We start from the raw sequence: 15,689 nt of genomic DNA, 5'->3' as shown, positions 1-15,689 counted from the left end.
TTATAAGTCTTACTAAGTAAGCTATTCAAAACTTATTCATTAAATATTATAAAACTTCCTCGATAAACTTTACAAGTTTTCCTCGATAAACTTTACGAGTCTTTCTCGATACGCTTTGACAATCACTTTATTTTTATTCAAATATTTTAACAGTTTACGCTATAGTTGGTATTATTGTTACAAAAACTGTAACAATTTTGTGGGCAATCAGAATGTCGAATTCATTGACGGTACAAAAGGACGGCTGGAGTTGAGTCTTTTAACAGCCTTTGGAAAGAAAATAGACGCCGGTAATTTATGTGGGGAATTTTACCCCCAAATTGAAGGCTCGTATCAGAACCCCCCAAAAACGGACGTATCTTGACCCCCCTCTCCTTTTTTTTTTATAAATATTTTCATCCACATATTCATATTTTATTTACAGCAGAAACAGGGTTTAAACAATTTTTTACAGATTCTAATTGCTTATTACCTTTTTTATTTATTACATCTTTAAGTTTCATCATCATATTGAATTTAATTTGGAATAATAATAGTAATAATCAGCAGAAAATTAGTGAATTTGGGAAACAAGAAGAAAGAATGGGAACACGAACAGGAACAGGAACAGGAACAGGAACAGGAGAAGAGAAGATGATGAAAGTGGAGAAAGGTGAATATGGATATGTACTTGAAGATGTTCCTCATTTGTCTGATTACATTCCTGATCTTCCTGTAAGATTACTCCCCTTCTTTTTGTCAGTTTTTTCGTACATTTTACGCTCCCCGGACCCTTACATGTTTAGTTTTGTAACAATATGTTGTGTGTCTTAATTTATTTTTATGCATTTACAATTTTTGTGTCACATCATTAGTTACTACGTTTTAATTATGAATGTGTCTTTTAGACTTTTAACTTAATTATTAATTATAACTAAGTTGGTTCCTTTTGCCATTTTTCTTGGGTTTTAAGTTTTGCTGCTGATTTTGATTTTCTATATGTTGCCTCACATCGGTTGTGATTAATTAATATTCAAATGCTGTGTATCCTTTGGCTCGATTTAGATAAAATCTGTACTGCTCTAGTGGAATGTATTATGATTTTTTTCCTTCCTCCATTCAACTTGTATCAGTTTAATCTAGAACTTAATGCCACCAATTTTGGAAAGGTGTTCATTCTTGCTTTTTACTCGTTTTCTTAAGAAATCCTTTCATAGAAGTTTGTACATTTTCATTTATGCATCTTCACGCTTACATTCTTTTTTATTATTATTACACTTTTTCGTTCCATTACTTCCAATCAATTGGAATACGAGCTAATTTCGAGGTGTGTGTCTTTTTACATCTTTTCTAAACTGAACGGTTCGGCATTGTGCAAATATGAGCTAATTTCGAGGGATGTATTCAATCAAGATCTTAAAGTATTTTTAAAGAGATATTCAATTTGGATTTTAAAAAGTTCTTTAAAATCTGATGGTATTCAATATAGATTATAAAAAGTTTTTTAAAATTTAAGTGTATTCAATTTTGATTTTAAAAAATACATTAAAATTTGGCTTAACATTTTGTCACTTAAAAATATGCTAGAAAACAAAAATTTGAAAAATCGGTTTTTCTTCCTGTTTAATTTATTTTGTACAATCAGAAGACTATGCAATTGTTTAGACATATCAGTTCCTAATGATTCCCATACACACAAGCACACATGCTTTGGTATAATTGTTTCTGGAACATTTTTATCCATCAATTATACCTTTCTTTTGTAGACTTTTCCCAACCCACTGCGATTCAACCCTGCATATTCGGTTGTAAAGTGAGTCAGGTTTCTTTTCTCAATGCTACAATATGAATTTTTTCTCACACTCGTTGCTTGTGATTTTCATTAACCTAATATTTATAATTTGGTACCCTGGTTTCAGGCAGTACTTCGTTGATGTTGATGATACTGTACCTCAAAAGGTTAGTGTTTTCTTCTCATAAATGTCAAAAACAAGACTGTGTTTCTCAATTCAATCTTGTACAGTTTCTTTCATATTTTGCTTTTTCCATGCGGATTTCCACAATTGATGTAACTCACTGGCAGTTTAGAATCCAGGTTTTAGTGTGAAGTCGTACATGGAAAGGGGATAAAATAAGAAACGATATCCTACATTGTTAGAATGACAAAGTACCTAGTTTTAATATCGAATAATAATAGGACATTTATAAGAAGTCACAGGTGAAGCACTAGCTTAATCTTAGCCAGTTGTAATTCAGCTCTTTAAACCAATAATTAATAAGATTACAAATGTATAGATATCTTCTTCTAGCTGAGTGAAAACTAACAAAAGCAAAACACTGCCAATGTAAATGTACATCCTAATTATAATCAAAACCATCTACTACCATATAAATATGAAACACCTCCTTTCATGGGTGCTACGGTTACAACAGTTCTGATTATTCATGTTAAACTGCTGAATAATATGGTTTAGCTAATTAATATGTTACATCAAACTAAATAAAAAATCAATACCATTTATTTCTAGAAAAATCAAACATAACTTTTGTAATGAAGGAGTTGACATCCAACATGCCAAACTGCCTATTGCATTTTCTCACTAGGATCTGCATGTTGGGGACTACTGGTATCTAATATGCACAGAATATATATATATATATATATATATATATATATATATATATTAAGTTGAGAGTGTTCTGATGACTGGATCTTAAATGTTCAATACTTGTTTTATGGTCTTGCGTCTCAGGCCACTGGTGAATACACTTCATGTAAGCTTATATTATTCTAATATATTATTCTTAAGCAAGTTTTTCAAATGAAACTCTAATGGTGGATCACATTAGGTCCTGACTCCTGAGTTCTTTTTTCCTAAAGACATGTCCTCAATTCAGATTTTGGTAGTTACAACTCATTTTTTTTATATAGAGGGTGAACCTGGACAGTGTATACTATATATGTGTGTGTATTTATGTGCAGTTCTGGCATAAATTTGTATATTATATATTATGAGATAATATTCCACATTATATTTGATTTTGTGCTATTTAGATTCTACATCATATTCATAATACCAATAAACAAAAGAGGATTTTGTTTGATATTATTTAATATTAGAATTGCTTGTGGCACCCGTATTGTTTTTTTAATAGATCTTCGCACTTTAAGTAATCCATATATGTCCTCACAGTTTTTCCTATGTTTATATCAAAGTATCATTTCATTTCACATGAATGTAGATGAAAGTTTTACAGGATTTGAGTGTTTACTTTTTTTAGGTCGTTGTTCACAAGAAGAGTTCTAGGGGAGTGCATTTTAGACGTGCTGGACCTCGCCAGAAGGTAATTCATTTCAAAAGAGCCCTACTATAAAGATTAATTCGAGAGCCACTGAGTTTGCTAAGACAGATTTCTACTTCCAGGTGTATTTTGATTCAGATGAGGTGCATGCTTGTATTGTAACTTGTGGTGGTTTGTGTCCTGGGCTAAATACAGTGATCAGAGAAATTGTATGTGCTCTATATAACATGTATGGTGTCACCAAAGTCCTCGGAATAGATGTAAGTGAGTGGATTTTTAATATAAGAATATATATCAGATTTTTTTTAGAGGCACTTGTGTATAAATGAAATTTGTTTGTTTAAGTTTCCTGTCCACTTGTGGTCCTCAACAGATATTTTTGTGAGAAGAACGTTAAGTATGATTTTCATGACTATAAAATTCTAGTATCATGCATATATACCATACACAAATTAGCTTTTTTATTATAATATTAGTAGTACAAAAGGGTGGGGGCCTGTATAAAATTTCTAAGGACTATATTATTTTGATAGTATGAACATATACATGGATAGAGGTAGCTAACTTAATTCCATCTTTTTTTAATATACGAAGGGGAGAGGGCTTTTGTCAAGGGGAAAGGGACGTTGAATTTCAAACTCATGATATTTTTCGATCCATCATCACCAATATAAGTGTATTTTACTCATTAACTTTATACACATAGGCTGCATTAAATTGCAATTTTTCATTCATGTTGCTGCTTGCTACTGATTGTTTAGACAATAAAAACAACACTGTCTATAAAGATATTATAAATATGAGATTTGAGGAATTTATATGTTGCAGGGAGGATATAGAGGCTTTTACTCAAAGAACACCATTCCTTTAACGCCAAAGTTTGTAAATGACATCCATAAACGTGGTGGTACAATTATTGGCACATCTCGAGGAGGCCATGATACCATGAAGATTGTTGACAGCATTCAGGACCGGGGAATAAATCAGGTGTTAGAAGTTTAATAGTTTGTACTTTTTATCCTTGATTTTCAGTGTTCTATGTTAGATGCTAGTTTATGATCTTCACTTATAGAGGTAGCCCCTAATTAATTTTCATGTTTCAGGTTTACATTATCGGAGGTGATGGGACTCAAAGAGGAGCAGCGGTCATTTACGAGGTAATAATATTTACTAGTTGAAAAATGAAAAACTTCATATATTTTATGTTTAGGTAGGAAATTGGAACCTATGATACATGCCCTTGGGTGACTGAAGCTATAGATTTAAAGTCAGTGTTTCAGATCATATCGAAGAATATAGTTGTTCATCTGCACACCTTGTCACAGCCTCATCTTGGAGTATAGAGACTGCATCCTGTGACCTCTTTGTTTATAATCATCAATTACATAGCATGAATCACTTATTATAAGATATGAAGCAGTTACTATTTAATGTATTCAGAGCTGGGTTAATGCTCTTATGTTTCAGAATGGTGCACCATCGATCAGGCTGAGTCAGTGTTATTAAAGGCGAGATGCGCACCGAGGCGCTAGGGTCCCTTGGAGCCTAGGCGATGAGGCGCGAGGCGAGGCGCGCGCCTTATCGAAGTGAAAAGAATTTATTTAGAAAACAAATTATTTATTATAGAATTATGCAAAAACACCACAAATAGGAATATGAAACTTATAGGAACTTCCATGTTGGATTAATTTTTTTACTATCACTTTTTTCGGTAGCCATTGCTCCTTTACAGTGTAAATTCATACATATATATTAGTATGTAGCCGGAAACACAAAAGAACAAGTAAATACATGGTATATTAGTATGTATAACACTACAGCTGTCAGAATATACACTATATATATATTTGTATACACACCCAATATATATATATATATATTTATTTATTTAAACTATATATATACATAATACACACACTGCTTTACTGAGTAGAAAAGAAGTAGAATATTCATGTCTATGTAAGGATATATCTTCACTTTTGTTATTATTGATAACATGAATTTCTAAACACTTATAGGCTTAAAAAAGTATGGGTTTTAGGGCTGTTTTTGACTATTTTTACTGTTTTTGCGCCTCGCGCCTCGCGCCTCAGGGGTCTAGGCGCGCGCATCATTGAAGGCGCTGCGCCTCGGTAAGAACTATGCGCTAATAGTGCGCCTCGCTGCGCCTCGGCGCGCCTTTAACAACACTGGGCTGAGTGATGATAAATTTTCTGGTTAAATTGACTGGTGTTATAGTTTGTATAGTAGGATTAAAGTCTTGTTCGATTTTGTGCTAAGTTTATGTGATTTGGCTTAGAGAACTACACTGAGTCATGAGTGAATTTTTTTTTATCCCTTTCCCCTCCATAATATTACTTTCTTCCTCGAAATAAATATCTCTATTTCATCATAGTTGAAAAGAAGTGGTACAGTATTCCTCGAGGTCCTACCACATTAGATAGGCTGTATATGTCCTTAGCTTGCCTGGCTGCTATATTACATAATGACACTGGTGTACACTTGATCTTTATCCCGAAATGGCAACTATGAAAGACCATTGCTTTCAGGTCACAGTATCTTGTAGGGGCAGATGATCAACATGCTCTTTAGTCATTCTCAAAGTACAATATTTAACCCAGTGGATAGTTAATCTTATGAAAACAATAAATCTTTCAGTACTTACTCTCTATCTTTACTTACAGTTACGATGCAGGTGTTTCAACTTAAACTATTGTTGCTTAGAGTAAACAGATTTTATCCAAAAATATAGATTATTTAATGAAAAATAGTTACTTTTTAATGTTATGACGTGTTATTTACCACATGTGAATATGAATTATCTGAAATGTTGTAGGTGTTATTTACCTCTTTGTGAAACAGTATAATATTAGGCATGGAAAAAAAATATTAGCACTTATTTTGAATCTTTGATACTTCACAAGGGGCAATAAGCTAATATAGCATCTAAAATCTATCCACTAGACTTCTACTATATTTGAGAGTAAATAGTTCATTTACTTCGTAGTAATGCAATAGTAAGAGCAAGTCCAACAACCTCCTAGTAAATACCTTATAAATATAGTAAAATATAGTGTCCTAGTGATTTAAGACAATATTTTTGTATATCAACTCCAATGACATGCCTTATATTTGTGCCTTGTAATTAAAATAATAATATATTTTAATTATAATTAGAGGGAAAGGAAATGATGAGTGGAGAGCTAGGAAGCACCGATACTCCAAAAAGGTTGCCGTATGCGTGTCGGACACGGCCGACACGGCACCGATACGGCTGAGTACGTGTCCGACACGCCATGTGGCGTGTCGACAGAAAAAAGGCTACCGACACGGGTCCCATATTAAAAAAGCCAAAATCATCTTAAAGAAGCCCAAAATTAGTTTTTAAAAGCCCAAACCATCTTATATTATCCCTAATTTTATGTCCCTTGATGAACCGGAAATGGAAGTTGTTCTTTTTACACAAGATGATAATTTGAATGAAAATGTAGAATAGATCTTATAGTAGTTTATCACTTATTATGAAGGAAACACTATTATTATGAATGAAGTTGTTCAATATTTGAAATATACAAATCTTATATTTTTTATATTTTTTTTCCTTTTTTTTTGCCGTGTCCCGTATGCAGGACACTTTGATAATTGACGAATCCCTGTGTCCCGTGTCACCGTATCAGTGTCGGTGCTTCCTAGGTGGAGAGAGGTGTGTAAAAAGGGAGGGAAATAAATTCTATATTGAAAGAAATGATAGGGGCGGGGGCATGCATAGTAGTGCCATAAAAATGAGGCATGCGATGGATGTCCTGTCCTAGTGTTTTAAGGCACCACTAGGACATTGTTGGAGCACTTATTTGTCCAAGATGCCTCATATTTCAGTTCAGGACAACATTTTAGGACACTCTTGGACTTGCTCTAAGGATTGCATATGTATAATTGCTAGTTGTTGATATTATCTTAAGATATTTTTACATCTTAACGGAAACGAGCTGTTTAAAATTTTGAATAACTATGCAGGAATAGGATATTTTCGTTGTTTATAAATATATTAAATGACTACTGGCAATATTCTTCTCGCTTAAAGTTGAGTAATTCTGTGTTACTGAGTTTCTTTGTAAACCATAGTTCATGTATCTTATTATGTTTTTAATTCGTCTCTAGACTATTTTTAATCTTGTACATCACTTCTTCTTCATCGTGCAGGAAATTAGACGGCGCGGCCTAAAAGTTGCAGTTGCAGGAATCCCTAAAACAATTGACAATGACATTCCGGTATTTGCACTCTTCTAATCTCCACTAATTGCTTCTATATGTTACTGCAAATTTGTGCATTAACGAAAAATATGCATAATAACATGTGGCTGGTTAAGACTTAGGAATGGATACTCTGAGTAAGTCCTGTTTAGATTACATGTATATTGTAGCTGTAGTGTCATACTATTTATATAATGATCCTACAAATCTCCTTTCAATTTGTCATGGAGCTGATTTGATACATTGTTGACGATTCTTTGGTGGATTGCACCTTGTATCAGGTTATTGACAAGTCATTTGGTTTCGATACTGCTGTAGAGGAAGCACAACGAGCCATCAACGCTGCGCATGTTGAAGCTGAAAGTACTGAGAATGGTATCGGTCTAGTGAAGCTTATGGGTCGCTACAGCGGTATTTACCTTTTTATGTCTCAAGACAGCTATATAATATCTGTCAGTAGGATCTGAAAATTTTCAGAACACATAACATACTTTTGTTTCTTTGATGTCTACTTGTTGTCGTCATGACAAAACTTTGATTTTGTTAAATTTTAAACTTCTTCTGCAGTGTCTGCTTTTTTAATTGCTTCATATGTAACTGTTTTTGTTCAATTCGATTAGCTACCATTATGGAACTCAAGACTCATGCACTCCATTTGGTTGGAAAGAGTGGAATGGAATTATGTGAGAAGAAAATGAAATGTATGGAAAAATGGACAGTGGATAGAATCAATGTGGATATTTCAATATAAAGTCTTATGAAGGATTTAAGTAGGAGGAAAGATGAGCAATTTGGTATTCGTTCGTACATTGGAAATAATGATCATTAAATTTAACTAGTGGAATTTAATGGAAGAAATGATTATGTTTACAAAGTAGTTCAACTTACAGTCCCAACCATTCCGTCCAACTAAACTGAGTGCTGGTTTTTTATTTGCTTCAGGAAAATAATTAGGCTTTGCAAAGAATTCTCCATAGACCCTTCACCCTCGTCAATTGTTTTTGATACGATATTTCCTCAATGATGCAGGATTCATTGCCATGTATGCCACTCTTGCCAGCCGAGATGTGGATTTGTGTTTAATTCCAGAGTCACCATTCTATCTTGACGGAGAAGGTGGTCTCTTTGAGTATATTGCGAAACGGCTTAAGGAGGATGGGCACATGGTTATTGTTATAGCTGAAGGAGCAGGTCAGGAGCTTCTTTCAAAGAACTCTGTACATGAGAAAGATGCTTCAGGAAACAAACTACTAAAAGATGTTGGCCTTTGGATGTCTCATAGGATCAAGGTACTGGTTATGCAACTGTTAATCTTGCTACTGTTGACCTATTCTTTACAATTTATATATAACTGATTAGTTATATATTCTTGTATACACACACACACTTATGCTTACAGGGTCATGCTCAATGAGGACTGTTAGAACCAAAGCGATTTCCATTTTTTTTTTTGCTAAATGATTTCCATTTTTTTAATTGTATACGTGTAATTTTTTTGTTTTTACGCTTCTTATTCTAACTTGGTTCTCATTTGAGCACTTGCCTGTTTATATGATATATATATATATATATTGAATTTGAACTGATTGTGCTTGCTGTTAATAAAACTTTCAACTGATAATTTGTCAGGCTGTTTTAGAAATGCTGGTTATATATAACTAAAAATTGACATGATCGGTTATTACTTATTATGTTCCCCATTCACTAACAATTAGCCAACACTAGCAGTGTTCCCGAATGTAGGAAGGAACAGAACAAAAGTTGATTGGTTTTTTCCTTTTCCTCTCCTTGTCTTTTAAATGTGGTACAAAAATTTTGGACAAATATCTGAAGTTTTTCTTTCCTATTCCTTAACTTTATTTCCCTTCCCTTCCAAATAAATAATTCGAGAACATGATGCAGAAATGATTGTAATAATTTTTTTACTTTGCTTTCTTTTCTATAAAGAAATTAATCTAGCAAGTGAATATGAGTAGTGCAACAAATTTACAAGAATTTTTTGTAGCTGAGGCAAATACTTGTGTTGCATCCTTCAAAAATATTTGTCAACTAGTTGGTTTTGAAGAACCAAACTTTCTTTGGTTTCATTCTGTCAGTATCCCATCCTAGGTGATTGACCTGCTCTGCTCTATGGCTTTTGTTGTAGGATCATTTTGCAGATCACAAGATGGCTATCACTCTTAAGTATATAGGTAAGTTGCGCATTCTTTTCTACTTCACAATTAGGACATAGGAACATAGGACAATATGATAGAAACTGTCATTGGTTCCTGGCAGATCCTACCTACATGATCCGTGCTATTCCAAGTAATGCATCTGACAATGTGTATTGCACACTCCTTGCTCAAAGTTGTGTACATGGAGCAATGGCAGGTTACACTGGCTACACAAGTGGGCTGGTCAACGGGAGACAAACATATATTCCTTTCAATGTAAGGCCCGTACGAATTTTATATTATTAGTGAACCTTTTCTAATACTCAGCTCTTAAACCTTATAAATTATCCGCTGTTATCCGCTACATTCAAAAGGGTCTGGGCTTTTAGGCATACTTATTTATTTAATACAGGTTACAATGTCTGTAAGTTTTGCCACATGATACATATCATTGTATATGAAAGAAGATATATGTTTCCTCATTCCTTGATCTTAAAAGTAATGTGGATAAAATCCCATTAAAAGATTTCTGTGTGAATTTATCTGTAGAACCTTTTCCCCTAAAGTTAGTCAAGTAAATTTGTATCTGCTAAACTTGATTTGAATAGAACAAGAGCTGTGAATATCATTAGTCATTCCAAAAGACTGGATCCTAAGTTCTGATATACATATTCGATTGTTCATGATTTTTTTTAGTTTATTAGTCAAATTTTACTTTTGCATCTATAAGCATAATTTGTAATATAATATAAAATTCTGTGTAGTTTATCCTTGAAAAATAAGATGGAATGAAGTACAGTATAAGAATAATATCGTAGCCATAAGGCCCTGTTTTTTAGAGGTCAATAAATGTAAATCCAAGGTTATTCTTTAAACAACTATTGTTTATAGTTATGGTCAATAAAAAATTTCCAGAGGAGCTGCGCCCATTCCCGGCCTACTGATCAATATTAAATTATGATCAGTCTGCCCAGTATTGTTTTAGGGATAGCCAACATGTAAACCAGTTGCTTATCTAGTGGATTATATGCGATTTTCCATTTTGACAACAATTCTGCTGCAACATTCTTGCATGTAACTAAATTTTTGTTTATTGGTTGGGTTTGTCAAGATTTCTGCAATATCCTAGCTAGAACTTTAACCAATAATCGGGACTCTACCAATAAATAGCATGGCATTAATATAGGTATAAGATTGTTTCTCCTTTCTTATAGACGCTTACTCTTTCACTATCAATTATTTCCCGTGTCATGTCTTTCTTTGTTTGTCAGTAGATAAAAACAGTAGAAATTTTTAAAAAAATCTGTATGAATATCTGTTCATTTCCACCTTCAACAAAGCCAGGTTTTTTACTTGATAACGCATGTACAGCGAATCACTGAGATGCAGAATAAGGTCGTGATAACTGACAGGATGTGGGCAAGGCTTCTTTCTTCAACGAACCAGCCAAGTTTTTTGGGCCCAAAAGATGCAGTTGAAGTAAAAAAAGAACCACCACCAGCCACCCAATTGTTGGAAAGCGAGAACTGCAATTGTGAGGAAAAGGCAGAGGACAAGGCAGCGAACTAGAGACAAAAAGCATGCACATGTTATGGCAAGCGCTTGACACTGCTTGTTTAAATGTTAGCAAGGTTCAATTGATTATTTGTAATATAGGCACTTTAGGGAAGTTGCAAGATTTTCAGCCAATTGACTAATATTTCCTTGCAATGTAACTATCATCTGTTATCTTATTTTTAAGGAATGTCTTTAGGTTCTCTTGTCTATCTGTATTAGAACTATTCCACGAGTGAAGTGGTTAAAAAGTTCTTGCTGTATTATAAGTATATATATATGGTTGTGAGGACAAAGTATGATGAATCTGCATTTGGATGTGTTATTACTGTTGTAAGAAGTGCTGAGTTTTGTTAATCAGCTCAAGCATCATATACCCTGGGGAACTGTATGAACAATGTGTACTGTGCAAAGCATTTTTCTTTCCTTTGGTTAGTTTCATCATCCCAGCATAATCCCATCATTTAGGACTGTCCCATTATTTTCAGGAAATGGGTTCCTTGTCATTAAGAGAGATATTGGCCAACAGAAAAACTTAGTCATAAAGACGGTAGCTTTACTTGAAGGGATTTTCTATGGCAATAGTCACTATCTCTCGTAAAAATGAGCTCTTTTTATTGGTGGTTGAATAATAAATGTTAATGACCCTCTTGCATTCACATCAATTCCACCAATAAAAAGAGCCAATTTTTATTGGAGTTAGTGACTAATGTGTGCCCTTAGAAAGACCGTTACTTGAAACCATAAAAAAGAAAGGGGATACCGGGGAAGGACTGGTAAGTGCACATTTACATGGTTAACAAGCAGATTATCCTACAGTAGTCAACAAGAATTCACAAAAAACCACTGCAACATAAAGCACGAAAGCCGAGGACAATAGTCAAAAGAGGACACTAGTACTCCTTACACGATACAAATAACGAGTACTGGGAAAATTATATTTCCACCGCACCTAGGGGTAGATATAAATTATCTCACAAAATTATCTCTTTCCAATAATTTTAGCGATTGAGTCGGCACAATTAATTATCTCACAAAATTCAAACTAATCATCTTTTGACTTGTAGAGTCAGCACAGTTAATTATCTTACAAAAACCAAACTAATCATCTTCTGACTTGTGGTAGGTTTTTTATGCAACTAGATTAAGAAGTTTATAAGATTTGAATTGTTTCCTTTAACAAATTTGCTCCATATTGATTAACCAGAGAACTTACACTTGCTCGTTACAAACAAATTCACCCACTATATAATACATTTAAAAAAATTATTTGTAACTGAATGATTTGGACAATTCTTAGCTGCTAGCTAGAGTTATAGATATAGCCTAATAAGATGTGAGTCAGCCTCTGTAAACTCCAGAAGGGTCTGCATTTTGGATGATCCATGGATGCTCAAGGAGCTTGTGCAATGGAAGACGGGAAGAAGTTTCCTTCACAAGCATCTGGAAATCAAGAAACAATTATGTTATTGAGAACGATTTTGTAAGTTTTAATGTGCAGATGGACAAAAAGTCGAACCTGACTAATTAGATCTTTTGCAGGTGAAGAGACGATAGGTTTTGCAGGAAACTTAAGATCCACTTGGACAATTCTGCAATATATATATAGACAGACATGTATAACGTTTGTATCAGCTAACCAACAAATACTTGTACCACAATCCCTACACTAAAAGGTAGTTCATACTTGTAAACCTCTTCAACAAAAATATATAACTGTAAACTTGCATTTTATAACAGTTTAAAAGGTTTGTATCAGCTAACCAACAAATACTTGTACCACAATCCCTACACTAAAAGGTAGTTCATACTTGTAAACCTCTTCAACAAAAATATATAACTGTAAACTTGCATTTTATAACAGTTTAAAAGGTAGTTTAAAGCCAAGTATAAATTAGTTACAAATGCTTCTTAAATCTTAAACAAACAAACCATTCAGAAGACCAGAAATTTAAACTACAAGTAGAAAGACAATAAATCTTTAAACTTTCTCACCTTCTGTATGTGTCTGAATGTTCCTTTGCCTCAAACGGAGGGACGCCATAAAGGAACTCATAGCACAGTACACCAAGACTCCAGATGTCCACACTTGCATCATGCTCCACACTTTCCACTGTATGGCAAGTTTTATCAAATTACAAAAAATTTCAATAAACTCCACACATATATGTTTAGGCCCAAAAGACACTTGATTCTAAAACATAAAATGTATGTAAATGCACATACCCATCTCAGGTGGGAGATAATCCAAGGTTCCACACATGGTCTGCCTTCTATTAAATGTGTGCACTGACCACCCAAAATCCGCAATCTTAAGTTCTCCCTGCAGAGAACCCATAATGACAACTTAAGTACAAAAAACAAAAAATCATATTACAAACAGAAATACGAGGAACAATAGGATAACTTATTACCTGTGCACCAACCAACAGGTTCTCTGGTTTGATATCTCTATGAATAACATGCTTCCCGTGACAATATATAAGTGCCCGAGCTAGAGACGCAACATACTGTTACACATTTTCATGGTTATGACCAGACAAAATAAACGATTTCCCGACTTTTATACATAAATATATATGATTAAAAAGGCCTCACAGTAGCAGCACGTCTTTCACTAAAGTACTTGCACTTCTGCAGCTCCCTGTAAAGCTCCCCCTTGGCAGCATATTCCAAGATCAAGTACACTCTTTTCTGCAAACAAGAGATTGGTTAATAATTCAGTACACAGAGATAGTGAGATAGATTTCCTGTATTGAACTAAATATTTCTGCACACCTGATCGTAGAAGTATCCATAAAGCCTTAAAATATTAGGGTGTCGTAGATGGCTTTGGATCTCAACTTCGCGGCGTAACTGATGCTCCACCTGAGATTGTTTCAGTTGGCTCTTGAAAAGTACCTTGAGCGCCACAATATGATTGCTCTGTCACAAGAAAATATTTGTATATTAGCTAGACCCTAAAATAATTATATCACATAACATACATGATACATCAATCCCAATTCACTTGGCATATACTTTTCAATCACCACGCAATCATAAAAAAAATCATAATTAGTTTTTTTATAACACAAAAGGGCAGCAGTTGGTAGGAAAGTAAAGGAAGATCATGTATATCAAGGCGAATACTTATAAGAAAACAACACAAGTTCAAGCATCTAAATATGATTGAAGACAGAATAGGTACTCAGTATCATACAAATTATTAATACACGGTTATATTTACGATAAATATGATATGTTACGTTCTGCAAAATCTAAACTCTAAAGGCAGAAATTACGTTTACACAACATAGTCAATAATTGCATCGTAAACCGCAGTAATTAGACAAAGTAAAATTGAAAAAAAAGGGACTGACCCTCTTTTCCTTAGCTAGATAAACATGCCCGAACTTTCCCCTTCCAAGAGGCTTCCCAATGTCAAAGTCATTAAGCGTCCACCTCTTCTCTTCTGTAGATGCAACCTCAGTAGATGCCTATAAATCACATAACCAAAACAACGCTTCAGATCCACAATCAAACAAATAATTTATCTACATTCGACAAACTAGCTAAAACCTACTAATACACAATTTAAAATATGAGGCAACATCCCGAGACAATACCTACATACACACAATCCAATAATCAAACAAATAAACTCAATCTAATTTCGACAAACTCTAATAACTACCTGCTACCTAAAAACACGAAAAATCATCTTCGTGACGACTAATTACAGCAAAGTATCAAAACAGTTAATCCAAAACATTAGAACTAAAACATCGATACTCGCCATTACTCCAAATTAAAAAAAAAACACATAAACCCTAAACTAAACCACAAAAATTAAAATTAAAACTATAAGAATGAAATTGAAAGGCTAAAATAAGAGGTTCGGACCTTGTGTTCGGGTTGCGTCTCAGCATCGGCACCCATTATTGATGATTCGCGAGAGAGACGAAGAAGAGCGAGAAAATCTAGAGAGGAGAGATGAAATGGTAGAGTAACGTTTATGTTAACAAAATGCGAGGGTTGTAAAAATAAGAAATAATGGGATTAAAATTGGGGGGCTTGTAACGGTCACATTTGGATGCCACGTGGACCACTTGCTGATCTAGCGGCCTGTTTCAAATTTTCTGAATCTCGGGCTTTTTTAGGAGGAGGAGCGTTTCTCTATATTACGCTACTAGATACTAGTGTTGACTTAATCGGAATATTTTAAAAAAATGGAAATATCTCTTCCATATGTGTATCTATTTATATATCTAAACTATATATTAAATACTAAACGATGAAAGTTTGATTGGTAATCGGTCTGATCACCTTAATTATAGTAATTATACTATTATATAGTTATTATATAGTGAATGCAAAAAAATGAAAATTTGGTTGGTAGTCGGTATGTACACCATAATTATAGTAATATTATTTAAAATAAGACACTCTTATAAATAGATAAAC

At 33.8% G+C, this 15,689-nt stretch overlaps 2 protein-coding genes across 2 annotated transcripts; one reads left to right on the top strand and one right to left on the bottom strand.

The window, feature by feature from the left end:
- Window positions 1–231: 231 nt before the first annotated feature.
- On the top strand, window positions 232–11,515 carry LOC141672849 (ATP-dependent 6-phosphofructokinase 3-like). Its single transcript, XM_074479535.1, has 13 exons — window positions 232–714; window positions 1,746–1,792; window positions 1,899–1,938; window positions 3,262–3,324; window positions 3,405–3,542; window positions 4,111–4,269; window positions 4,386–4,439; window positions 7,483–7,551; window positions 7,815–7,944; window positions 8,563–8,822; window positions 9,680–9,725; window positions 9,811–9,965; window positions 11,061–11,515. Exons 1-13 carry the CDS (start codon window positions 583–585, stop codon window positions 11,256–11,258), a joined length of 1,491 nt encoding a protein of 496 aa, XP_074335636.1. The 5' UTR covers window positions 232–582; the 3' UTR covers window positions 11,259–11,515.
- An 880-nt stretch (window positions 11,516–12,395) lies between these two features.
- LOC141670657 (serine/threonine-protein kinase Aurora-2) lies at window positions 12,396–15,366 on the bottom strand. Its single transcript, XM_074476606.1, has 9 exons — window positions 15,129–15,366; window positions 14,606–14,722; window positions 14,022–14,168; window positions 13,842–13,937; window positions 13,658–13,753; window positions 13,470–13,566; window positions 13,239–13,356; window positions 12,763–12,835; window positions 12,396–12,686 (listed from the first exon to the last, which is right to left on the bottom strand). The coding sequence occupies exons 1-9, from the start codon at window positions 15,162–15,164 to the stop codon at window positions 12,585–12,587; spliced, it is 882 nt and encodes a 293-aa protein (XP_074332707.1). The 5' UTR covers window positions 15,165–15,366; the 3' UTR covers window positions 12,396–12,584.
- Between the last annotated feature and the right edge of the window lie 323 nt (window positions 15,367–15,689).

Source organism: Apium graveolens, chromosome 7, assembly GCF_009905375.1.
Source record: "Apium graveolens cultivar Ventura chromosome 7, ASM990537v1, whole genome shotgun sequence".
Classification (NCBI taxonomy): Eukaryota; Viridiplantae; Streptophyta; class Magnoliopsida; order Apiales; family Apiaceae; genus Apium; species Apium graveolens.
This window is presented reverse-complemented; position numbering and strand designations above follow the sequence as displayed.

Coding starts and splice junctions, on each gene's coding strand:
- LOC141670657 (XM_074476606.1), bottom strand. CDS start 15,164: ATGGGTGCCGATGCTGAGACGCAACCCGAACACAAG. Junction 13,754..13,841: donor GTGAAAGACGTGCTGCTACT/GTGAGGCCTTTT, acceptor AATGTGTAACAG/TATGTTGCGTCTCTAGCTCG. Junction 13,567..13,657: donor ACCTGTTGGTTGGTGCACAG/GTAATAAGTTAT, acceptor GGTTCTCTGCAG/GGAGAACTTAAGATTGCGGA.
- LOC141672849 (XM_074479535.1), top strand. CDS start 583: ATGGGAACACGAACAGGAACAGGAACAGGAACAGGAACAGGAGAAGAG. Junction 1,793..1,898: donor CCTGCATATTCGGTTGTAAA/GTGAGTCAGGTT, acceptor CCCTGGTTTCAG/GCAGTACTTCGTTGATGTTG. Junction 9,726..9,810: donor TATCACTCTTAAGTATATAG/GTAAGTTGCGCA, acceptor GGTTCCTGGCAG/ATCCTACCTACATGATCCGT.